The sequence below is a fragment of the Xenopus tropicalis genome, chromosome 8 (assembly GCF_000004195.4).
Source record: "Xenopus tropicalis strain Nigerian chromosome 8, UCB_Xtro_10.0, whole genome shotgun sequence".
NCBI classification, from domain to species: Eukaryota; Metazoa; Chordata; class Amphibia; order Anura; family Pipidae; genus Xenopus; species Xenopus tropicalis.
This window is the reverse complement of record NC_030684.2, coordinates 12736920-12762393: the sequence shown is the minus strand read 5'-3', so window position 1 is coordinate 12762393 and position 25474 is coordinate 12736920. Positions and strand designations below refer to the sequence as shown.

The following is a 25474-nucleotide window of genomic DNA, read 5'->3' as shown; positions in this document are numbered from 1 at the left end:
TTTGTGCCCTGGGTACCCCTGGAACTATAGCAGGGTGACTGTTACCCCAATGTTTCTATATATCTGTAACCTTGTTATGGGCTAAGGGGGCCCAGCCTGAAGGCCAGTTAGGGGGGGATTTGGGGTAAGTTTTTATTCGTACCCTGGGTACCCCTGGAACTATAGCAGGGTGACTGTTACCCCAATGTTTCTATATATCTGTAAGCTTGTTATGGGCTAAGGGGGCCCAGCCTGAAGGCCAGTTAGGGGGAGATTTGGGGTGAGTGCTAACTATCCTTGGAACTGTGACTGAATGACTGTTAGAGGGCTCTGTCTACAGGTTGCACCTCCAAGAAGGGCTTGAACTGAGACCAGCTACTCTTGGGACACCTAAAACAAACACCTAGAACTCAAAAGAGCTTGCAGACCTGGGGTCACACTTTCCATTCATAAACTTTTGTGTAGCCTTCCCCTTCTATTATGCAGTTGCCATGATAATGTTCCTAAGTTACAGGGCACCCTGGTGACAGAGTAAGCTACATACAAGGGACATATCTGTGTGCCCGGAGCCAGGTCTGCGTGTAATAAAACCTCATGACCGTTTGACTGTAAACTCAATAGTTAAAGGCGAGTCTTGTGTTATTTTATTGAATATCAATTTAGTGGCAGCGATTTGACAAAATCCATTGTTTGCTGTAAAGAACCCCCGGCCAGCAATGCTTTATACACAACCAGAACATTTAGGGGAGAGATGGACCCATTAGGTTGCAATTGTCTCCACATATTAACAACAATGACCGCAGACAACACGGATGGTTCTGGAACATTACATACTTGTTGGACAATGACAATATGGAGCCTGCTATGGGGGTCAGTAGGATTCAGAGGACATCAGGGTTGGAGGAGGTTTAGTTGTAGTTTAGATGTTTCCATGGACAGTTCTTTTTTTGCTTTGGGTGCTAGTACAGTACATGAGATAAATATAATCTAACTGGCGTTGTGTTGCCATGGTGATTCTGTCCCCCCCCAACTCTTTATCGTCTTCCAAATCGGAAGCTGAACCCTCCTTTTTTCCTGTTGTATCCGTTGAGCTCCTCGGCCAGCGACCCCAGTGCGGTTCCTCCTCGCTTCTCCTCGTCTTGTTGCTCAAAGTCTTCAAACTCGTTCCCTTCTTCTTGCCTCCCAAACCGGAACCTGAAGCCGGCCCTCTCCTTCCCGAAGCCCTGCAGCTCTTTGGCCACGCTGAACAGAGACGCCGGGTCAGTAGACTTCCTCTGCCTGGGCGCTAGAGGGTACCACAGGGCCCCTGCGCTGTTCTCCTCCCCATCGGCCATCATCCTCAGGAGGCGAATTCTCTCCCATGGGTCGCTCTGCTCTCTGCTGTCCTGCAGGGCGAAGGTGTATCCCAGGCTTAGCAGAACCAAAACGGACATTCCGTAGCTCCCTCTCATCTGAAGAGAGAAGTCAGAAGTTAACATGGAGAATAATGATTGGTTTACGCACTTGAGCTATTAAACTGTACAGCAGAGAGCCTGTATAAAGGGAATTACTAATATAAGGCAACCTTGTGGTTGCTATGGACAGATATGGACCCATCAGCTGCTCTCACTTTGCCCCCGATCAGACGGATACTGTATAACGCTTCACCCTCCCTGCTCTACCTGGGTCTCCGCTCCACAAGAGCAATTGATGGATCAGTCCATGGTTAAGTCAATCTGACAGAACCCGCTGCCTTTGCCAGTGCCTCATTTAAGCAGGAAACATTGCATGGAAACTGCTATTTCTTCAAATATTTACCACTTTCTGAAAATTGCTTCGGACGCAAGTCCCACTTAATAAACTCCGAAGTGAAAGGCTTTAGCCAATGAGAGCATTATCTTAAGTGGAACCAACTGTAAGTTCATCTAGATAGTGTATACCTGAAAGCCCAGTTAGTGGGAGACTTGGGGTGAGTGCTTATTTGTGCCCTGGGTACCCCTGGAACTATAGCAGGGTGACTGTTACCCCAATGTTTCTATATATCTGTAACCTTGTTATTAGCTAAGGGGGCCCAGCCTGAAGGCCAGTTAGGGGGGGATTTGGGGTGAGTGCTTATTTGTGCTCTGGTTACCCCTGGAACTATAGCAGGGTGACTGTTACCCCAATGTTTCTATATATCTGTAACCTTGTTATGGGCTAAGGGGGCCCAGCCTGAAGGCCAGTTAGGGGGGGATTTGGGGTGAGTGCTTATTTGTGCCCTGGGTACCCCTGGAACTATAGCAGGGTGACTGTTACCCAATGTTTCTATATATATGTAACCTTGTTATGGGCTAAGGGGGCCCAGCCTGAAGGCCAGTTAGGGGGGGATTTGGGGTGAGTGCTTATTTGTGCCCTGGGTACCCCTGGAACTATAGCGGGGTGACTGTTACCCCAATGTTTCTATATATCTGTAACCTTGTTATGGGCTAAGGGGACCCAGCCTGAAGGCCAGTTAGGGGGGGGATTTGGGGTGAGTGCTTATTTGTGCCCTGGGTACCCCTGGAACTATAGCGGGGTGACTGTTACCCCAATGTTTCTATATATCTGTAACCTTGTTATGGGCTAAGGGGGCCCAGCCTGAAGGCCAGTTAGGGGGGGATTTGGGGTGAGTGCTTATTTGTGCCCTGGGTACCCCTGGAACTATAGCGGGGTGACTGTTACCCCAATGTTTCTATATATCTGTAACCTTGTTATGGGCTAAGGGGGCCCAGCCTGAAGGCCAGTTAGGGGTGGGATTTGGGGTGAGTGCTTATTTGTGCCCTGGGTACCCCTGGAACTATAGCAGGGTGACTGTTACCCCAATGTTTCTATATATCTGTAACCTTGTTATGGGCTAAGGGGGCCCAGCCTGAAGGCCAGTTAGGGGGGGATTTGGGGTGAGTGCTTATTTGTGCCCTGGATACCCCTGGAACTATAGCGGGGTGACTGTTACCCCAATGTTTCTATATATCTGTAACTAGTTAAGAAGGACCATTAGGTTGCTCCTCCATGTAGGATATACCTGATAATATATTTGTGAAATGTGTCTTTGTACAAGATCACGTATATGTACTTTGATGGTTTATACTGGGTTTTGACAGAAGCCTTAGTGATGCACCATTAATGCCATGTATCCCGTGGGAGAACTGCCCTTTTATCTCATAGATATGGCAGCCCCTGGGGCTTATTCTTTGTAGTCCCTATGTCCCTGAGAACCTGATACAGTGCCTCTCTCTGACCTTGGAACTGTCACTTGAAATTGTTCCTCCCTACAGACGACACGTGACAACACCCTGACCGAGTATCTGTATAAACGTTGATTAATCAGCGGCGGTGATTGCGCTGCGGTACTTTACAATCACGCCACATCCCCGACCTGCAGTCTCACAGGGATAGGTTTTCAGAATCAGCAGGGACACTTATAGCCAATCGTTGGCTTAGAACTGTCCTTGGGATGCCAAAAGCTCAACCTGGCGGGAGAGGGAGGAGCCATCAGTCTTAGGTCTTCAATGGTGGAATGGAAGATATTGATAAAAAATAAAATTTGGGCCAATGTTGCCATTACCAAAAGGTGCAGCAGTTACCTACACAGGTAAGGGATCCCTTATCCGAAAACCCCTTATCCAGAAAGTTCCCTTTTCTCTGTAATAATAAAACAGTACCTGTACTTGATCCCAACTAAGATATAATTACCCCTTATTGGGGGCAGAACAGCCCTATTGGGTTTATTTAATGGTTAAATGATTCCCTTTTCTCTGTAATAATAAAACAGTACCTGTACTTGATCCCAACTAAGATATAATTACCCCTTATTGGGGGCAGAACAGCCCTATTGGGTTTATTTCATGGTTAAATGATTCCCTTTTCTCTGTAATAATAAAACAGTACCTGTACTTGATCCCAACTAAGATATAATTACCCCTTATTGGGGCAGAACAGCCCTATTGGGTTTATTTCATGGTTAAATGATTCCCTTTTCTCTGTAATAATAAAACAGTACCTGTACTTGATCCCAACTAAGATATAATTACCCCTTATTGGGGGCAGAACAGCCCTATTGGGTTTATTTAATGGTTAAATGATTCCCTTTTCTCTGTAATAATAAAACAGTACCTGTACTTGATCCCAACTAAGATATAATTACCCCTTATTGGGGGCAGAACAGCCCTATTGGGTTTATTTCATGGTTAAATGATTCCCTTTTCTCTGTAATAATAAAACAGTACCTGTACTTGATCCCAACTAAGATATAATTACCCCTTATTGGGGGCAGAACAGCCCTATTGGGTTTATTTCATGGTTAAATGATTCCCTTTTCTCTGTAATAATAAAACAGTACCTGTACTTGATCCCAACTAAGATATAATTACCCCTTATTGGGGGCAGAACAGTCCTATTGGGTTTATTCAATATTTAAATGATTTTTAGCAGCCTTAAGCTATGGAGATCCAAATCACAGAAAGATCCCTTATCTGGAAAACCCCAAGTCCCGAGCATTCTGGATAACTGGTCCCATACCAGTACTTGCAAACATTAGCCCTTTCCATTGGAATTGCATTGCTTTTGCCTTCTGGCTCCTTATCATACAGGTCTTTACAAATGACCAATGAGCCCTACCCTAAGGTTGCCCCTGGAAACAGGATCTCTTTATATGTAATTATTAGGTTATGCCCAACCGTTACATCCAAAGCTTTTCTAGACCAAAGGGGGGCCCACCAGTGTTACCATCCCAGGAGCCCCCCGCCCAAGCATGCATATCTGATACTTACCTAGGCAGGTCAGTTTGGATCGGGTCTGGGTCAGCAGGGCTGTGGCCCCCAGGCTTTCTTGCCAGTGTCCTGCCGGCCCAGTCCAACCCAACTAAACCATTATTGTGCCTTGCCTTCCATGTTCTGCTGGCCTCTTTAAAGGAATCCCAACCCCCCCACCCCTCCAAGCCGCCTCCTTCCCGGACTGGATATCGTTAGCCCTATTAGTCAATGCTATTAAATAAAATAATAAGATTGTAATTAAGTCCAAACGTTAGAGGCGAAAGTCTCTTTTCAGCCCATGCAATTTCATTAAGGACGTGAGCGAAATCTCGCTCTCCAAAAAGTTATTTTCTCCCCCCCCCCCCCCCCGACATTGATTCATTGTCTTCCTTGGTTTATACTCTCTGCAACTCAGCACAAACCGGGGAGAAATAATAGATAGACCAACCCAAAAGAGAGAAAAAAAAAATGATTATTAATTTTTTAAGCTGCTGCCCTGAAACAGAGGGAAATGAAATGCATTATTTATGCAGGCGGAGCCTTTGTGCTGCCCGGCGCGGCGCAGAGCGCTGCCGTTCTGCAAGATCCACTAAACGCAGACAAACAGTGATTCACAGGCTCTGGGCTCGGCCGTGGCTCCTTATTTATTCATTTCGCAGGCGCAATAAAGCACAAGCGCATTAAATATCCAACAAGATTCGGCTGCTGATACTGGAGGCAATGGGTTGCCCTGGGGGCCTCGACTCGTAAGCCGTGACTCATGGCAACCCAAGTCTTCATCAGCCGCTCACGGGGGTCACTACCTCTTGTGCCAAGGGGGCTGCTGCACTTTCTACCTGTAACCAGTGCCTTATCGGCTGCTACTCAATCCTTACTGTGTTGGAATAATGCGTTTTCTTACAGGGAGTTGGCTTTATGCTCCATTCGATATATTCGGTGGTTAATCCATTGTAGCATCCTTACAAGCCCCAACGGGGAAGGGACTGATCTGGCCGGGGCCACCAGGGCCACAACTATGGCTAGAAGAGGAACGTGCCTAGGGTCCAACAGTCAGGGGGGTGCAAGACCCGTACTTCTTCAACCTGGCCCTTGTCCCCTGCCCCCACCACCTGAATGCCCACATTACCTACCTTCCCCCATGTTTAGCATGGCCCTGCAGGCAGGCCCGGATTTGTGGAGAGGCCACAAAGGCCCGGGCCTAGGGTGGCAGAAGTTTAGGGGTGGCATGCCGCCCCGCCGCAACAGAATTTTTAAATTTGGCTCCCATACGGAGCAGTCGGGACCTCTCCCCACTGCTCCGTATGGGAGTTTAAATGTGCGATTGCGCATGCGCACTTGCGGGGGGGCGGGGGCGGCCTCGGGGCGCCCAGAAGTGATATCCGGCCCTGCCTGCAGGCTAGTTTGAGTGCGCTCGTGCATGTGTCCCAGAGAGGGCCACCATCAGTAATCATGGGGCCCCATACTACAAAGCTAGCAGGGCCCCAGTTATAAGCACACTGGCCACCTGGGTGGTTTTGACCCTGCAACAAATGGAATGGGCCCCCCCCCCCCAAAAAAAAAGAATCAACTTCCATGCCTGGTCATGCCCCTGGTATCAGCCATGCACTATTATGGGAGAACCCCACCCAAGTTAAACCACTGCTGGGCACACACCAATAGGTCCATTCCATTGGGCAAAGTCTCCAAATGAGTAGATTTATTCACCCAGGATATTCGCCACCCATGAGCCTATACAGACCTGCGCAAGGAATCCATCATTGTTGCCATATATTATAGCCAATACCTAGGGTTGCCACCAGTATTTTATTGGCCTAACTGGTAAAATAGCAGCCAAGGCTGGGGGATGGTATTATAAACTTACCAGTAAATTTGACCTCTTATTCCGCCCCTGATCTGCCCCATTTCCTACCATTTTTGGCCTGATCCCCCCTGGCAGTCAATTCCATAGCTCCACCCTTTTACATCATTGGCCTACCCTCCTATGTCATCAATGCCCATCGTGTCATTGGCCCACCCCCCCTCACAAACAGGCCAGTATTTATTTTTAAAAAAGGTTGCAACCCTACCAAAAACTGGGCTGCCAACTCAGTCTGGAGGGGTTAAGTCGCCAGTTTATATCGACCTGTGTATAGTCAGCTTTATCTATATCTATATATTGTTATGTGTAGACAGGCCAAGACGAACCCTTTGCCCCCACTGGATCACCTGTTCCATACCTGCTATGGTCTCCCCCATAGACCCCCATACTTTGTATACTTTTTACTCCTGATGGAGACATGAGTTATAGCATTAGGCAGAGATGGTGCTGCCAGGTTTAGATTTGGCACCGGGGAGAATCGGGAGAATAGTTTCCATCTGTCTGAAATGGATAAATGGATGGAAAGATGGAAAATTGTACATAAGTCAAAAATAAATCTATAAGGGATGAGCCTGCAGTTAGAGAAGGAGATTTATGTCTGACTGGTGGCTAATATTTCAGCAGAAAACAGAGATTGTTGGGATTTAAGTGGCCATACGTTGGCTGATACTGTTCCGTGTCCACCCAATGGGATGTGGGCTTTAGGGCCATGTACGTTAGGGATCATTTGCCCAACATACATACACACCACAAGAACCCGGAGGGGCCCATTTGCTAACACACAAATGAAACCCCTGTTTCCCATAAGACCAATAAATTCATTGCTTTCCTTTTCTAATTTGCCATAGATTGATCATAACTAATTACTGATGGGTTAGCTGTTAGGATTGTGCAGCTGGTCCAACTGTGCAGAACCAGGGTGAGGTCTAAAGGTGGCCATATACAGTATGTATACAATAGCACAATATGGCCCACTCAAGGTGGCAACCTTGCCAAACGCCTTTCCCCCGATATGCCCACCTTGGGTGGACAATATTGTGCTAATGCAATTGTCCTAGCGCAATATTAGGATATATGAAAAGTCGGAACGAGGACCACATCAATGAGCCAATGTGGTCCCAGAATTTTTGGTCAGATATTGACCCAGGAGGCCGCTTCTCGGCCTTTTGGCTAAGATCAAGTGTAGTATCTGTTCTTATATTGATTGGGGAGTGCATTCTCGATAAATGATATACTATTGGGACCCCTCTCATTGCTAGGGCAGAGAGGCACTTGATCCTCTGGCCAAAGGGCCTGCACTAGAATGGAGCCTGAGATAGCGCTCCAGGATTTGCACCCCTGGGGTGCCAGCTGGTGTAGCATTGGCACTTAAAGTGCACTTGGTCACTTTTTCTTTTGCATATGCTCTTCTAGCCCCAGACCTTTTGGTAGGGGCAAGAGAAATTTTTACAAATGCCACATTTTTAAGCCACCTTTTTTAATTTTACTATGAATTTTTACGCATCTATTTATTACTTTTAGCACTTTTATGCCCACATTTTTATGCACTTTTTATGGATTTTGGTGCAATAGCCTCCAGGCTGTGCACAAATCCCTGGCCCCAGACAGGGCGCATTCCGCTGTGGGACCTTTTCGGAGGTCTACTTGTACCCTGTCCCCTTCTACGCTTCGGCCTGGAGGGGAATGGATAAAGGGATCCCCCTAGCCTTGTGGCGAAGAGGATCCGAAGACCCTTGCCTCCTGCGGGTCTTTTGGCCGGGGATAAAGGGGTTCCCCTGAGCTTCGGCAAGGGGGTTCCCAAAGATCCGGATCATTTTTGCACCTTTTGGCCAGGTGAACCTGGATGTTTTGGACTTCTCTTTAGGGGAGGGCTGTCTGAGGGCCCCATACATGGGCAGATAAGCTGCTAGACTGTTATCCACAGGCATACTGGTAGGACCAGCAGTGGGGTGATTTATGGGGGGCAGCTGCCCAAAATCTACCCCGAATCACTCTTTGATTGGCTTTCAGTTTGTTCTTCCAAGGATATTTAGGACAAGGAAGTTTAGTGCAAAGCCACCAGATTGGCCAATGTCCGTTGGGCGTGATGATATTAATGGCAGGTCCTTGCGCTGCGACGGCACCATCATCCATCACTCTGATTTGGACTGAGCAGCGCTATTTGTAATACTTAGTCCGGTCCGTGTGGCCTATCAGCGGCGAGACGGCTAAGCAGGAGTAACGGCAGTATCTGAGGATAAATTGGTGGCAATAACAGGCGCTATAAAACCAAGGTGTGGAACAGCGCCTCCATTAAGCCCCAGTCACGGTAATTCAATAATCTCATCTGGTCGTCTATGACTGACGATCCCAAACAAATAGTGGGATCTGCGTACGCCTGCAGTCCCCGCGGGGGCGCAATAAACTCTTTAATAATATAAATGGCCCCTTTTTATATGCACCACAGGCAGTGACTGCAGCTCCATCTGCCTTTATTCTACTCCCCATTCTGCATTACTGGCTTGTTCCTGATCCAGATAGACTGTATCATGCTGCAGCCATGCAGTTGGTCCTTATATTCATATCTTAAATTCTTTGCTGCCCCTATGCCAACCCCAGTGGTGCTGCCCCATTCGATCATTAGCTTTCTGGCCTACATGCTGGGGGCTCATGATGTAAATGGAATGTACCACTGTGTAGGGAGGTACTGATGCACCAATAGCAACACAGGAGAGCCGCCGTTTCCAAAATATGACCAACCTTAGTGCAAATGGTGTCCCATGGGAAATATGGCCAACCATGATCATATGCAAGATAAAGAGCTGTAGCAGCAAGCTAACTATTCCAAGAGCAATTCCATGTTAAATTCACGGCCTTCCTCTATTAAATGCATTTAATGCTGTGCGGTTGCTAAGGGCACTGACCCCACCAACTGGCAAGGGAACACCGGGTTAGTTTGTGCAAAAATAACCTTAATTATTGTAATTTTTACCATAATAAACCCCATAGGGTTCTAAGCCTTTGAAAAATATAGAGAATTTACATACAGCCTGGGCGGCAGCTACTGCAGAACATCTTAGCTGCTGTTAAGACAATGGGCAGAACCCCACTAGTTCCAAGCTGGGGAGACAACAGAGCTCTCTGCCAGGCAATGGGCGGAACCCCACTAGTTCCAAGCTGGGGAGACAACAGAGCTCTCTGCCAGGCAATGGGCAGAACCCCACTAGTTCCAAGCTGGGGAGACAACAGAGCTCTCTGCCAGGCAATGGGCAGAACCCCACTAGTTCCAATAGAGCTCTCTGCCAGGCAATGGGCAGAACCCCACTAGTTCCAACAGAGCTCTCTGCCAGGCAATGGGCAGAACCCCACTAGTTCCAATAGAGCTCTCTGCCAGGCAATGGGCAGAACCCCACTAGTTCCAACAGAGCTCTCTGCCAGGCAATGGGCAGAACCCCACTAGTTCCAACAGAGCTCTCTGCCAGGCAATGGGCAGAACCCCACTAGTTCCAACAGAGCTCTCTGCCAGGCAATGGGCAGAACCCCACTAGTTCCAACAGAGCTCTCTGCCAGGCAATGGGCAGAACCCCACTAGTTCCAATAGAGCTCTCTGCCAGGCAATGGGCAGAACCCCACTAGTTCCAACAGAGCTCTCTGCCAGGCAATGGGCAGAACCCCACTAGTTCCAACAGAGCTCTCTGCCAGGCAATGGGCAGAACCCCACTAGTTCCAACAGAGCTCTCTGCCAGGCAATGGGCAGAACCCCACTAGTTCCAATAGAGCTCTCTGCCAGGCAATGGGCAGAACCCCACTAGTTCCAACAGAGCTCTCTGCCAGGCAATGGGCAGAACCCCACTAGTTCCAACAGAGCTCTCTGCCAGGCAATGGGCAGAACCCCACTAGTTCCAACAGAGCTCTCTGCCAGGCAATGGGCAGAACCCCACTAGTTCCAATAGAGCTCTCTGCCAGGCAATGGGCAGTTAGTCTCAGCTTGGGTTGCAGAGCAGCTCTGGGGCCATAGGAACTATAGGCAGAAGTAGGGTGGTGAGCATAGAAAGTATAGCTTGGTGACAGTAGCCATAATAAAACAAGATGGCAGCCGTAGGGCATTCATTAGATCAGTGCTAATCAACCCAGGGCCCTTCAGGTTCTACTGATGTTCTTAAATAAAGACCCAGGGCCCCATCAGAAAACACAGGATGCCGGCAGGACCTGGTTCCTTAGCCCTCAGCCCAACCGGGCCCTTGGGTGGTGGCAACTGCCAACTAATTTTATTAAAAAAGCAAGTCATGTCTAACCCCTTGCCCTACCCACTCAAGCCATGCCCAGTTCTACCCACACTTGTGCCGAACCTCCTAAACCCATTCTCAACAAAGCCCCACACCTTTTTCACCCCACAAATCAGGACCCTTGCATCTTTCCCAGCCCCACACTTTAATGGCCCCCCCCCGTGACTGGTCCCCCACTTGCCACCCCAGTAAAGTCTGTTGTGCCCCAGGCCCTACCGGAACCAAAACGTGGCCCTGGGGTGTATCCAGAGCCCTGAAGCCGCAGTTATTAGAGGGTTCTGGTTGGCAGTTAGATCCCATTGCTTTCCCCTCATCCAGGCTGACATTTAGAAGATTGTGGTTCCTGGCTTGTATTTAATATAGTGAGAGCTCAGCAATCCCTTCCCAAGGTGCCGGGAGGCTTTTCTAAACCGCTGGAGACTCATCTGCTTTATTTTGTGATGCTGTGGGGGGGGGGGGGGGTAAGGCACTCTTTTAATCTGCATGGTTTAACTGCTTCAGTGCCAGGCTGCTGCTCTTTGAATAAAGGGTCCAGAACCTCAGGGGTTAAGGTAAATGATCTGTACGGATCAATAGGGTGTGTTTTCCAGTTAAAGAATGACAGTAAATGTATATATATATCTATAGCTCATTGAATGATTGCCAGGACCTATTTGTATTTATATATGATAAGAGCTGCCATATTGATTCCCAGTAATAGTATACAAATATACAGAGAAGGAATGTTCTGGGCACACAATAAGCTGTACCTCCATACTGTACTGTCTAAGGGAAATACTATGGCACCTCCCTCCCATATGTATAAATACAAATATACAGAGAAGGAATGTTCTGGGCACACAATAAGCTGTACCTCCATACTGTACTGTCTAAGGGAAACACTATGGCACCTCCCTCCCATATGTATAAATACAAATATACAGAGAAGGAATGTTCTGGGCACACAATAAGCTGTACCCCATACTGTACTGTCTAAGGGAAACACTATGGCACCTCCCTCCCATATGTATAAATACAAATATACAGAGAAGGAATGTTCTGGGCACACAATAAGCTGTACCTCCATACTGTACTGTCTAAGGGAAATACTATGGCACCTCCCTCCCATATGTATAAATACAAATATACAGAGAAGGAATGTTCTGGGCACACAATAAGCTGTACCCCATACTGTACTGTCTAAGGGAAACACTATGGCACCTCCCTCCCATATGTATAAATACAAATATACAGAGAAGGAATGTTCTGAGCACACAATAAGCTGTACCCCCATACTGTACTGTCTAAGGGAAACACTATGGCACCTCCCTCCCATATGTATAAATACAAATATACAGAGAAGGAATGTTCTGGGCACACAATAAGCTGTACCCCCATACTGTACTGACTAAGGGAAACACTATGGCACCTCCCTCCCATATGTATAAATACAAATATACAGAGAAGGAATGTTCTGGGCACACAATAAGCTGTACCCCCATACTGTACTGTCTAAGGGAAACACTATGGCACCTCCCTCCCATATGTATAAATACAAATATACAGAGAAGGAATGTTCTGGGCACACAATAAGCTGTACCCCCATACTGTACTGACTAAGGGAAACACTATGGCACCTCCCTCCCATATGTATAAATACAAATATACAGAGAAGGAATGTTCTGGGCACACAATAAGCTGTACCCCCATACTGTACTGTCTAAGGGAAACACTATGGCACCTCCCTCCCATATGTATAAATACAAATATACAGAGAAGGAATGTTCTGGGCACACAATAAGCTGTACCCTCATACTGTACTGTCTAAGGGAAACAATATGGCACCTCCCTCCCATATGTATAAATACAAATATACAGAGAAGGAATGTTCTGGGCAAACAATAAGCTGTACCCTCATACTGTACTGTCTAAGGGAAACAATATGGCAACTCCCTCCCATATGTATAATAAAAATTATATGGAGAGGGAATGTTCTTGGCACACAGTACTCTGTACTTTAATTATGTACTGTCCAAACAACAATAATAAAAAAAAAAATATTTACTATTAACCCATTGCAATCATGAGATTTTGGCTTTGGCCCAGTGCGCAGTAAATGCTAGCTGCTGATTGGCGACGGCTTTTTTCCCCTAACTACAAACAGAGTTATTACCCTGCGCAAACAGCAAGCTATAGCCTCATATGTTATTGTCTATTTAAGGGGAATTAATTGGCTGATAAAGAATTACTTATCAATAGGGCATAATTTCCCTTTAAGCTCCTAATTACCCGTGCCAGTGCTGTTTATGCACAATTCACACGCGGCCGCTGATTGCGAGCTGATAAATTGCCGCCCCCCCAATGCAAGTGCTGGGGTTTGCATAAAGCAGAGATAAAGCTCAGATAGATTATCACATGCGGCAGCGGCTCATATAATATGTTGCTGTTAACCCTTCGCCCCCTGTTGGCGCTTCCACCATCCTCCCCGGCGGTGGAGATCTGAGCAGCGGAGGGGCCCCACGCTGTGCCTGCAATTCTATTAGCGGGGGGTTCGATAGCTTGGCTGGGAGCTGCGAGGTTTCACTTCATTAGAGCATTGATTTTAGATAGAAGGACGGAGAGAGAGACTGACTGGATCCTTGTTAAGGTGCCGGAGCTTTGCCTGATCCCTATAATAAGCTCCTTTTCCAACTATGATGATTTAGGGAGCCTTAGCTTCCCCAAAAATAGTTGCCATATATAAACAGGGTCGGACTGGGTCCAGACCCGATCCACGCCTGCGGGAAGGCCGCTGCAGGGGTCCTTGGGTGGGTGCAGGGACCCCAGAAGCAGTAGCCCCGGTAGGACCTGCACCCCCTAGTCTGACCCTGTATATAAATATGAAGTTTTAAATACCCCAAGGAAAGCTTTCAATTCAGGGTCGGACTGGGCCACTGGGGAACCAGGAAAAAACCTATTGGGCCCCACTGGCCCAGACCCGATCCCCGGGGGCCGCTGATCTCCCTCCCCAGAAACATTGAAGGTAAGTTTAATTTACATGTGCTCGGGGGTGGGTGAGGGGCCCCTATGGGACGGAGAGAGAGACTGACTGGATCCTTGTTAAGGTGCCGGAGCTTTGCCTGATCCCTATAATAAGCTCCTTTTGCCACAATGATGATTTAGGGAGCCTTAGCTTCCCCAAAAATAGTCGCCATATATAAACAGGGTCGGACTGGGTCCAGACCCAATCCACGACTGTGGGAAGGCCGCTGCAGGGGTCCTTGGGTGGGTGCAGGGACCCCAGAAGCCGTAGCCCCGGTAGGACCTGCACCCCCCAGTCTGACCCTGTATATAAATATGAAGTTTTAAGTACCCCAAGGAAAGCTTTCAATTCAGGGTCGGACTGGGCCGGTGGGGCACCAGGAAAAAACCTATTGGGCCCCACTGGCCCAGACCTAATCCCCGGGGGAGCCCCCTCAGGGGCCGCTGATCTCCCTCCCCCAGACACACTGAAGGTAAGTTTAATTTACACCACTATGGGGGTGCAGGGGCCCCTGGGGGGCAGCCCTGGTGAGCCCTGCTCCTATTGGCAGCCTCCCTAAACCAGAAATCATCCCCACCCCCTCCTTATTGGGCTGACGGCCCTGCAGGGGACACCGTCGTACTCCTTCCTGAAATTCCCAGCAAACCCCGCGAATCGAGAGAGAGAGCGGCACAGATGTTCATTTGCCGGGAAGCGGCCATTAGCGTGCTTTATAATGATGTTTTTCCTTCCAGCAGCCATAAAGGTGCAGTAATGCTATTAAGGCGCGAGAGCAAACTAATGATAAGTGAGGTGGAAAAACTTCCCTCACTGCCGCTGAATTCCGTTGTTTAAATTGCAGCTCCGGCTTATAATATAGGGACATGGTGGGAGTCGATTGGGAGTCGTACAGAAAGCTGACAGTTAGGCCTACTGCACAGCAGATTGGTAACTGTTAGAGAAAACCATCATCTGTATGGATAATAGAAAAAAAATGATGTTCTGTACTCCAGCTCACCCATAGGGGGCGCCACAGCAATATATTGGCTTGGACCATACTGACATTCCCTAGGTTCCTCCTTCTAAGGTTTTGCCCCATTGGGTTCTACAGACAAAATTACACTTAAACCCATATGGCAACTATAAATGGAGACTACCTGCATCTTGGGGCTCTGAGGTGGAGCTCCATTGATGAATTTCTTTATTTTCGGGCTGTGGTGGAGACATGAAGGGAAACATCTGCACTTTGCAGATATGGTTGAGACATGCTCCATCTTGGAGCTGTGGGTGGAGACATGAAAATGGACCAATCTGTCTTGGGGTGTAGGTAGACATGTAGGTGAACTACTCCAGCTTGTGCTTGTGGGTAGACGTGTAGATGAACCCTGTGTCGTTGGGCTGTGGGTGGAGATTTCACCAAAAACTACTCTATCTTGGGTCTGTGGGTGGAGACATGCAGATGAAACCATGAGCCTTTACTCTGTGGGCAGAGGTATATAGATAAATGGCTCTATATTGGGGATGTTGGTGGAGACATGCAGATTAAACCATAATTATTGGATGGCTGGAGCCATGAGGATAAACCCATACATCTTTGGAGCAATGGCTGGAGACATGCAGACCAACCCTTACATCTTGGGGCTACGGGTGGAGACATGCAGACCAACCCTTACATCTTGGGGCTATGGGTGGAGACATATAGACCAACCCTTACATCTTGGGGCTACGGGTGGAGACATATAGACCAACCCTTACATCTTGGGGCTACGGGTGGAGACATATAGACCAACCCTTACATCTTGGGGCTATGGGTGGAGACATATAGACCAACCCTTACATCTTGGGGCTACGGGTGGAGACATGCAGACCAACCCTTACATCTTGAGAGCTGTTGGTGGAGACATACAGACCAACCCTTACATCTTGGAAGCTATGGGAGGAGACATGCGGATGAACCCTTACATCTTGGGGTTATGGGTGGAGACAAACAGATGAACCCTTACATCTTGGAAGCTATTGGTGGAGACAAACAGATGAACCGTTACATCTTGGAAGCTGTGGGAGGAGACATGCAGATGAACCCTTACATCTTGGGGCTATGGGTGGAGACAAACAGATGAACCCTTACATCTTGGGGCTATGGGTGGAGACAAACAGATGAACCCTTACATCTTGGAAGCTATTGGTGGAGACAAACGGATGAACCGTTACATCCTGGGAGCTATTGGTGGAGACAAACATATGAACCCTTACATCTTGAAAGCTATTGGTGGAGACAAACAGATGAACCCTTACATCTTGAAAGCTATTGGTGGAGACAAACAGATGAACCCTTACATCTTGGGAGCTATGGGAGGGACATGCAGATGAACCCTTACATCTTGGAAGCTATGGGAGGAGACAAACAGATGAACCCTTACATCTTGGGGCTATGGGTGGAGACAAACAGATGAACCCTTACATCTTGGAAGCTATTGGTGGAGACAAACAGATGAACCGTTACATCTTGGAAGCTGTGGGAGGAGACATGCAGATGAACCCTTACATCTTGGGGCTATGGGTGGAGACAAACAGATGAACCCTTACATCTTGGAAGCTATTGGTGGAGACAAACAGATGAACCCTTAAATCTTGAAAGCTATTGGTGGAGACAAACAGATGAACCCTTACATCTTGAAAGCTATTGGTGGAGACAAACAGATGAACCCTTACATCTTGGAGCTATTGGTGGAGACAAACAGATGAACCCTTACATCTTGGGGCTATGGGTGGAGACAAACAGATGAACCCTTACATCTTGGAGCTATTGGTGGAGACAAACGGATGAACCCTTACATCTTGGGAGCTATTGGTGGAGACAAACAGATGAACCCTTACATCTTGAAAGCTATTGGTGGAGACAAACAGATGAACCCTTACATCTTGGAAGCTATTGGTGGAGACAAACAGATGAACCCTTACATTTTGAAAGCTATTGGTGGAGACAAACAGATGAACCCTTACATCTTGGGAGCTATTGGTGGAGACATTCAGATGAACCCTTACATCTTGGGAGCTATTGGTGGAGACAAACAGATGAACCCTTACATCTTGGAAGCTATTGGTGGAGACAAACAGATGAACCCTTACATCTTGAAAGCTATTGGTGGAGACAAACAGATGAACCCTTACATCTTGAAAGCTATTGGTGGAGACAAACAGATGAACCCTTACATCTTGGAAGCTATTGGTGGAGACATTCAGATGAACCCTTACATCTTGGGAGCTATTGGTGGAGACAAACAGATGAACCCTTACATCTTGAAAGCTATTGGTGGAGACAAACAGATGAACCCTTACATCTTGGGAGCTATTGGTGGAGACAAACAGATGAACCCTTACATCTTGGGAGCTATTGGTGGAGACAAACAGATGAACCCTTACATCTTGAAATCTATTGGTGGAGACAAACAGATGAACCCTTACATCTTGGAAGCTATTGGTGGAGACATTCAGATGAACCCTTACATCTTGGAAGCTATTGGTGGAGACATTCAGATGAACCCTTACATCTTGGAAGCTATTGGTGGAGACAAACAGATGAACCCTTACATCTTGGGAGCCATGGGTGGAGACATACAGATTAACCCTTACATCTTGAAAGCTATTGGTGGAGACATTCAGATGAACCCTTATATCTTGGAAGCTATTGGTGGAGACAAACAGATGAACCCTTACATCTTGAAAGCTATTGGTGGAGACAAACAGATGAACCCTTACATCTTGGGAGCTATTGGTGGAGACATTCAGATGAACCCTTACATCTTGGAAGCTATTGGTGGAGACAAACAGATGAACCCTTACATCTTGAAAGCTATTGGTGGAGACATGCAGATGAACCCTTACATCTTGAAAGCTATTGGTGGAGACAAACAGATGAACCCTTATATCTTGGGAGCCATGGGTGGAGACATTCAGATTAACCCTTACATCTTGGGAGCTATGGGTGGAGACATACAGACCAACCCTTACATCTTGGGGCTATGGGTGGAGACATACAGACCAACCCTTACATCTTGGGGCTATGGGTGGAGACATACAGACCAACCCTTACATCTTGGGGCTACGGGTGGAGACATACAGACCAACCCTTACATCTTGGGGCTATGGGTGGAGACATACAGACCAACCCTTACATCTTGGGGCTATGGGTGGAGACATACAGACCAACCCTTACATCTTGGGGCTATGGGTGGAGACATACAGACCAACCCTTACATCTTGGGGCTACGGGTGGAGACATACAGACCAACCCTTACATCTTGGGGCTACGGGTGGAGACATACAGACCAACCCTTCCATCTTGGGAGCTATGGGTGGAGACAAATAGACCAACCCTTACATCTTGCTACTAGGGACCAGTATTCAGCTTTTTCCATACTGTTGGCCATTAACCCATTGGGACCCATCTAAAGCTCACCCCTGTGCTTCCTAGGCCCCCGCTGGTTTCTGGTTCTGGTGACCCAAAAGCTTCTCGCCTTACTCCATATAGTAAAGCTTATGGTGTGTATATGGTGTAACCGTACCGGCTGCTGCTTTCACAACCCTTAAATCCATTTATTTCCCCAGCAACAAATGATGTTTATTAGAATGCAGATGCGGCTGGAACGGCAGAACCTCCTGCTGGGGGAATTAACGAAGTGAGAGGCAGCCTCCAGCTCGGGCTTCGGCAGCCAATTAAAAACATCACAGAGGTACAGAGAGCACCGAGTTGCTTTAAAGGTGTGATGGGAAAGTAACGCCAGGGGAGTGCGGCGCGTTTGGCGTAAGGTCATTTGTGCTTTATATTCCCTTTTCCTACTCATTTGCAGCAACTTTTACCTCTGTTTGGCTCTCTAGGCTTTGCCTTACTGCATTGCTGCAAAGAGAAGCTGCTAGAATGCTCAAGCCTTCATTACAGAGGCCCTTAAAGCGAAAGAACAGCTATTCTGGCTATTCTATTTGTATATGGCTGGTCCTCTGCCTTCTAATGGCCTGGGCCAGAACCTTCTGGGAATATGGGAAGCCCTTAAATTGTCAGCGCCGCCTGTCTGCGCATTTCCTGTGCTTTATGGGCCTATTTCCATGTAATGAGCAACATTTGCTTTGTGTTGCTTTAAACCTACAGGCAGCGAGGCCAGCGGTCCGGTTAAATATTAATGTGTGTGTTCTACCTGCGCCTCTTACTGGCAGATACTCATCCAGGATTGGCCGTGCTTGGGGCCCGAGTGTTTTACTGTTATACGGTATATTCTCCTGCCCCCGGCACTGGGGTGAGTATAATGTCCCTCACTCACCAAATGCAAAGTTGTGTAATAAAGGGCAACAAAGAGCAAGTCTCTATTGAAATGAATTGTGTACAGTATATAAATATCCCACTGCTACTATAGGCACCATCTCTCCCTACTATACCTGCTATCCCACAGCCACAGTCCCTTCCCAGAGGCTATTATCCCCCCACTGCTACTATAGGCACCATCTCTCCCTACTATACCTGCTATCCCACAGCCCCAGTCCCTTCCCAGAGGCTATTATCCCCCCACTGCTACTATAGGCACCATCTCTCCCTACTATACCTGCTATCCCACAGCCCCAGTCCCTTCCCAGAGGCTATTATCCCCCCACTGCTACTATAGGCACCATCTCTCCCTACTATACCTGCTATCCCACAGCCACAGTCCCTTCCCAGAGGCTATTATCCCCCCCCACTGCTACTATAGGCACCATCTCTCCCTACTATACCTGCTATCCCACAGCCCCAGTCCCTTCCCAGAGGCTATTATCCCCCCACTGCTACTATAGGCACCATCTCTCCCTACTATACCTGCTATCCCACAGCCCCAGTCCCTTCCCAGAGGCTATTATCCCCCCACTGCTACTATAGGCACCATCTCTCCCTACTATACCTGCTATCCCACAGCCCCAGTCCCTTCCCAGAGGCTATTATCACCCACTGCTACTATAGGCACCATCTCTCCCTACTATACCTGCTATCCCACAGCCCCAGTCCCTTCCCAGAGGCTATTATCCCCCCACTGCTACTATAGGCACCATCTCTCCCTACTATACCTGCTATCCCACAGCCCCAGTTCCTTCCCAGAGGCTATTATCCCCCCACTGCTACTATAGGCACCATCTCTCCCTACTATACCTGCTATTCCTTATCTTTCCATTTTACCTAGAGCTGTTGCCCTGCTTTATGTCATTAAAGAACTAAAAGACACTGCACCACAGTCACACTAGCGGCTCTATAGTGTAATTATTTGAAAACTTCTTAACTATGGAGAAGGTTGGGGTCAGGATGAAAGGAAAGACCGTGCCGGTGCCACAGGGCTATGGATACTGCAGGAGACTGGTTGCATTATTAATAGTAAGCCCTACACTGACAGATACACAGAGTTTATACTACAGGATCAGAATTCAATTCCCTGACGCGGCAGCGCTGCTTGTAGCTTTAAGGGGTAAGCTCTGGGGGGCGCCATTCCACCAACCCTAATGAGCTGCTCTATTTACATTTATAATTAAACACCTATTTTAGCAAACAATTCCCTGAAAATTACTTTCACAGATTCCTATTCTAAACAATGATTCGTGTCACTCCATGTGGATATATATATATATATAACCCGTGTGAGTTCAGCAGGGGGGTTGGCGGCTCCTACATGAAGTTTGTGTGAAGAGACCTCTGGGTGCTGTCTCGCTGCGAGACTGACGTCAGCCTGTTTGTATGCCGAGATTACACGGCCCATAGACGAGGGCAAGCTCGTTAGCTGGGTATTAGCATATGCACAATCTCAGGAACCCCGGGAAGAAATAAAGTGTAGTGAAAAAAATTCCCTATGATGAAAAGTAGCACCTAAGGTTTTATTTAACTCTCATTAATATACATTTAATTAATGCAAGAAGGGAATAAAGCAACGGCCAGTCGTGCAATAGAAAGCTTAGGGGGGCAGGGGCTGATAGGAATGTGATAGGGACCTTAGATTGTAAGCTCCACTGGGGCAGGGACTGATGGGAATGTGATAGGGACCTTAGATTGTAAGCTCACTGGGGCAGGGACTGATGGGAATGTGATAGGGGCCTTAGATTGTAAGCTCACTGGGGCAGGGACTGATGGGAATGTGATAGGGACCTTAGATTGTAAGCACACTGGGGCAGGGGCTGATGGGAATGGGATAGGGACCTTAGATTGTAAGCTCACTGGGGCAGGGGCTGATGGGAATGTGATAGGGACCTTAGATTGTAAGCTCACTGGGGCAGGGGCTTATGGGAATGTGATAGGGACCTTAGATTGTAAGCTCACTGGGGCAGGGGCTGATGGGAATGGGATAGGGACCTTAGATTGTAAGCTCCACTGGGGCAGGGGCTGATGGGAATGGGATAGGGACCTTAGATTGTAAGCTCACTGGGGCAGGAACTGATGGGAATGTGATAGGGACCTTAGATTGTAAGCTCACTGGGGCAGGGGCTGATGGGAATGTGATAGGGACCTTAGATTGTAAGCTCACTGGGGCAGGGACTGATGGGAATGTGATAGGGACCTTAGATTGTAAGCTCCACTGGGGCAGGGGCTGATGGGAATGTGATAGGGACCTTAGATTGTAAGCTCACTGGGGCAGGGACTGATGGGAATGTGATAGGGACCTTAGATTGTAAGCTCACTGGGGCAGGGGCTGATGGGAATGGGATAGGGACCTTAGATTGTAAGCTCACTGGGGCAGGGACTGATGGGAATGTGATAGGGACCTTAGATTGTAAGCTCACTGGGGCAGGGACTGATGGGAATGTGATAGGGACCTTAGATTGTAAGCTCACTGGGGCAGGGACTGATGGGAATGTGATAGGGACCTTAGATTGTAAGCTCCTCTGGGGCAGGGACTGATGGGAATGTGATAGGGGCCTTAGATTGTAAGCTCACTGGGGCAGGGGCTGATGGGAATGGGATAGGGACCTTAGATTGTAAGCTCACTGGGGCAGGGACTGATGGGAATGTGATAGGGACCTTAGATTGTAAGCTCCTCTGGGGCAGGGACTGATGGGAATGTGATAGGGGCCTTAGATTGTAAGCTCACTGGGGCAGGGGCTGATGGGAATGTGATAGGGACCTTAGATTGTAAGCTCACTGGGGCAGGGACTGATGGGAATGTGATAGGGACCTTAGATTGTAAGCTCACTGGGGCAGGGACTGATGGGAATGTGATAGGGACCTTAGATTGTAAGCTCCTCTGGGGCAGGGACTGATGGGAATGTGATAGGGGCCTTAGATTGTAAGCTCACTGGGGCAGGGGCTGATGGGAATGTGATAGGGGCCTTAGATTGTAAGCTCACTGGGGCAGGGGCTGATGGGAATGTGATAGGGACCTTAAATTGTAAGCTCACTGGGGCAGGGGCTGATGGGAATGTGATAGGGACCTTAGATTGTAAGCTCACTGGGGCAGGGACTGATGGGAATGTGATAGGGACCTTAGATTGTAAGCTCACTGGGGCAGGGGCTGATGGGAATGGGATAGGGACCTTAGATTGTAAGCTCACTGGGGCAGGGACTGATGGGAATGTGATAGGGACCTTGGATTGTAAGCTCACTGGGGCAGGGACTGATGGGAATGTGATAGGGACCTTAGATTGTAAGCTCACTGGGGCAGGGGCTGATGGGAATGTGATAGGGACCTTAGATTGTAAGCTCACTGGGGCAGGAGCTGATGGGAATGTGATAGGGACCTTAGATTGTAAGCACACTGGGGCAGGGGCTGATGGGAATGTGATAGGGACCTTAGATTGTAAGCTCACTGGGGCAGGGGCTGATGGGAATGTGATAGGGACCTTAGATTGTAAGCTCACTGGGGCAGGGGCTGATGGGAATGGGATAGGGACCTTAGATTGTAAGCTCCACTGGGGCAGGGGCTGATGGGAATGGGATAGGGACCTTAGATTGTAAGCTCACTGGGGCAGGAACTGATGGGAATGTGATAGGGACCTTAGATTGTAAGCTCACTGGGGCAGGGGCTGATGGGAATGTGATAGGGACCTTAGATTGTAAGCTCACTGGGGCAGGGACTGATGGGAATGTGATAGGGACCTTAGATTGTAAGCTCCACTGGGGCAGGGGCTGATGGGAATGTGATAGGGACCTTAGATTGTAAGCTCACTGGGGCAGGGACTGATGGGAATGTGATAGGGACCTTAGATTGTAAGCTCACTGGGGCAGGGGCTGATGGGAATGGGATAGGGACCTTAGATTGTAAGCTCACTGGGGCAGGGACTGATGGGAATGTGATAGGGACCTTAGATTGTAAGCTCACTGGGGCAGGGACTGATGGGAATGTGATAGGGACCTTAGATTGTAAGCTCACTGGGGCAGGGACTGATGGGAATGTGATAGGGACCTTAGATTGTAAGCTCCTCTGGGGCAGGGACTGATGGGAATGTGATAGGGGCCTTAGATTGTAAGCTCACTGGGGCAGGGGCTGATGGGAATGGGATAGGGACCTTAGATTGTAAGCTCACTGGGGCAGGGACTGATGGGAATGTGATAGGGACCTTAGATTGTAAGCTCCTCTGGGGCAGGGACTGATGGGAATGTGATAGGGGCCTTAGATTGTAAGCTCACTGGGGCAGGGGCTGATGGGAATGTGATAGGGACCTTAGATTGTAAGCTCACTGGGGCAGGGACTGATGGGAATGTGATAGGGACCTTAGATTGTAAGCTCACTGGGGCAGGGACTGATGGGAATGTGATAGGGACCTTAGATTGTAAGCTCCTCTGGGGCAGGGACTGATGGGAATGTGATAGGGGCCTTAGATTGTAAGCTCACTGGGGCAGGGGCTGATGGGAATGTGATAGGGGCCTTAGATTGTAAGCTCACTGGGGCAGGGGCTGATGGGAATGTGATAGGGACCTTAAATTGTAAGCTCACTGGGGCAGGGGCTGATGGGAATGTGATAGGGACCTTAGATTGTAAGCTCACTGGGGCAGGGACTGATGGGAATGTGATAGGGACCTTAGATTGTAAGCTCACTGGGGCAGGGGCTGATGGGAATGGGATAGGGACCTTAGATTGTAAGCTCACTGGGGCAGGGACTGATGGGAATGTGATAGGGACCTTAGATTGTAAGCTCACTGGGGCAGGGACTGATGGGAATGTGATAGGGACCTTAGATTGTAAGCTCCTCTGGGGCAGGGACTGATGGGAATGTGATAGGGACCTTAGATTGTAAGCTCCACTGGGGCAGGGGCTGATGGGAATGTGATAGGGACCTTAGATTGTAAGCTCACTGGGGCAGGGACTGATGGGAATGTGATAGGGACCTTAGATTGTAAGCTCACTGGGGCAGGGACTGATGGGAATGTGATAGGGACCTTAGATTGTAAGCTCCTCTGGGGCAGGGACTGATGGGAATGTGATAGGGGCCTTAGATTGTAAGCTCACTGGGGCAGGGGCTGATGGGAATGTGATAGGGGCCTTAGATTGTAAGCTCACTGGGGCAGGGGCTGATGGGAATGTGATAGGGACCTTAAATTGTAAGCTCACTGGGGCAGGGGCTGATGGGAATGTGATAGGGACCTTAGATTGTAAGCTCACTGGGGCAGGGACTGATGGGAATGTGATAGGGACCTTAGATTGTAAGCTCACTGGGGCAGGGGCTGATGGGAATGGGATAGGGACCTTAGATTGTAAGCTCCACTGGGGCAGGGGCTGATGGGAATGTGATAGGGACCTTAGATTGTAAGCTCACTGGGGCAGGGACTGATGGGAATGTGATAGGGACCTTAGATTGTAAGCTCACTGGGGCAGGGACTGATGGGAATGTGATAGGGACCTTAGATTGTAAGCTCCACTGGGGCAGGGGCTGATGGGAATGTGATAGGGACCTTAGATTGTAAGCTCACTGGGGCAGGGACTGATGGGAATGTGATAGGGACCTTAGATTGTAAGCTCACTGGGGCAGGGACTGATGGGAATGATGGATAATCTCTTTAGCGCTATGAGTTGGGACCTGGGAGTTGGACCCGCCCTACCCGTTTGCCCTATTACCTGCTGATATAATACCCCTATCAGACAGATATGAATAGAGAACAAGCCAATAAAACCAAGTCGGAGGGTAGAACCCCACTCACCGTGACGGGGTACCGGTTCCTACAAGGTTGCGCCGTTGGGAGATCTTTGCGGTTCTTTCCTCTCAGAGTGTGAAGCCTCCAGTGACCGCGGCTTTAGCTTTTAAACAAGAGCCCTGATTAATTGCACCGTCAGTCTGTGGGGCCCTAATGGCAGGAATTAGCCGCCTGCATTCCTCACCCTGGGATCCCATTGGCACGGCCGCTGGTTACTGGGCTCCCGGCTCCAGCCTGGGCCTCGGCTGCTCTGATTGGTTGTAGTATATGAGTCAAGAACGATTTCGGAAATGGATGGATAACAAGCTCTGTTTATTTGCCCACTCTATGCAGTAACAATAGGGGAATGGCATCAGCAGATACGTCTTCTGCTCGGCGTTGTATCTTAACCCTTAGAGTAGAGAGATGAACTTAATTGCTGGCTTTCTATAACAAATGTCATATGGGTGCAAGTTATTTCTGTCTCCCCCTACTATACCTGCTATCCCACAGCCCCAGTCCCTTCCCAGAGGCTAT

At 48.5% G+C, this 25474-nt stretch overlaps 1 protein-coding gene and 1 pseudogene across 1 annotated transcript; one reads left to right on the top strand and one right to left on the bottom strand.

The window, feature by feature from the left end:
• Positions 1–580: 580 nt before the first annotated feature.
• qrfp (pyroglutamylated RFamide peptide) lies at positions 581–25054 on the bottom strand. Its single transcript, XM_031892368.1, has 2 exons — positions 24965–25054; positions 581–1430 (listed from the first exon to the last, which is right to left on the bottom strand). The coding sequence occupies exon 2, from the start codon at positions 1428–1430 to the stop codon at positions 1014–1016; it is 417 nt and encodes a 138-aa protein (XP_031748228.1). The 5' UTR covers positions 24965–25054; the 3' UTR covers positions 581–1013.
• Positions 7736–7834, top strand: LOC116407381 (annotated as a pseudogene).
• Positions 25055–25474: the final 420 nt, after the last annotated feature.

What these genes read in the sequence shown, in the direction of transcription:
- qrfp (XM_031892368.1), bottom strand. Translation starts at nt 1,430, where the DNA reads ATGAGAGGGAGCTACGGAATGTCCGTTTTGGTTCTGCTAAGCCTGGGA.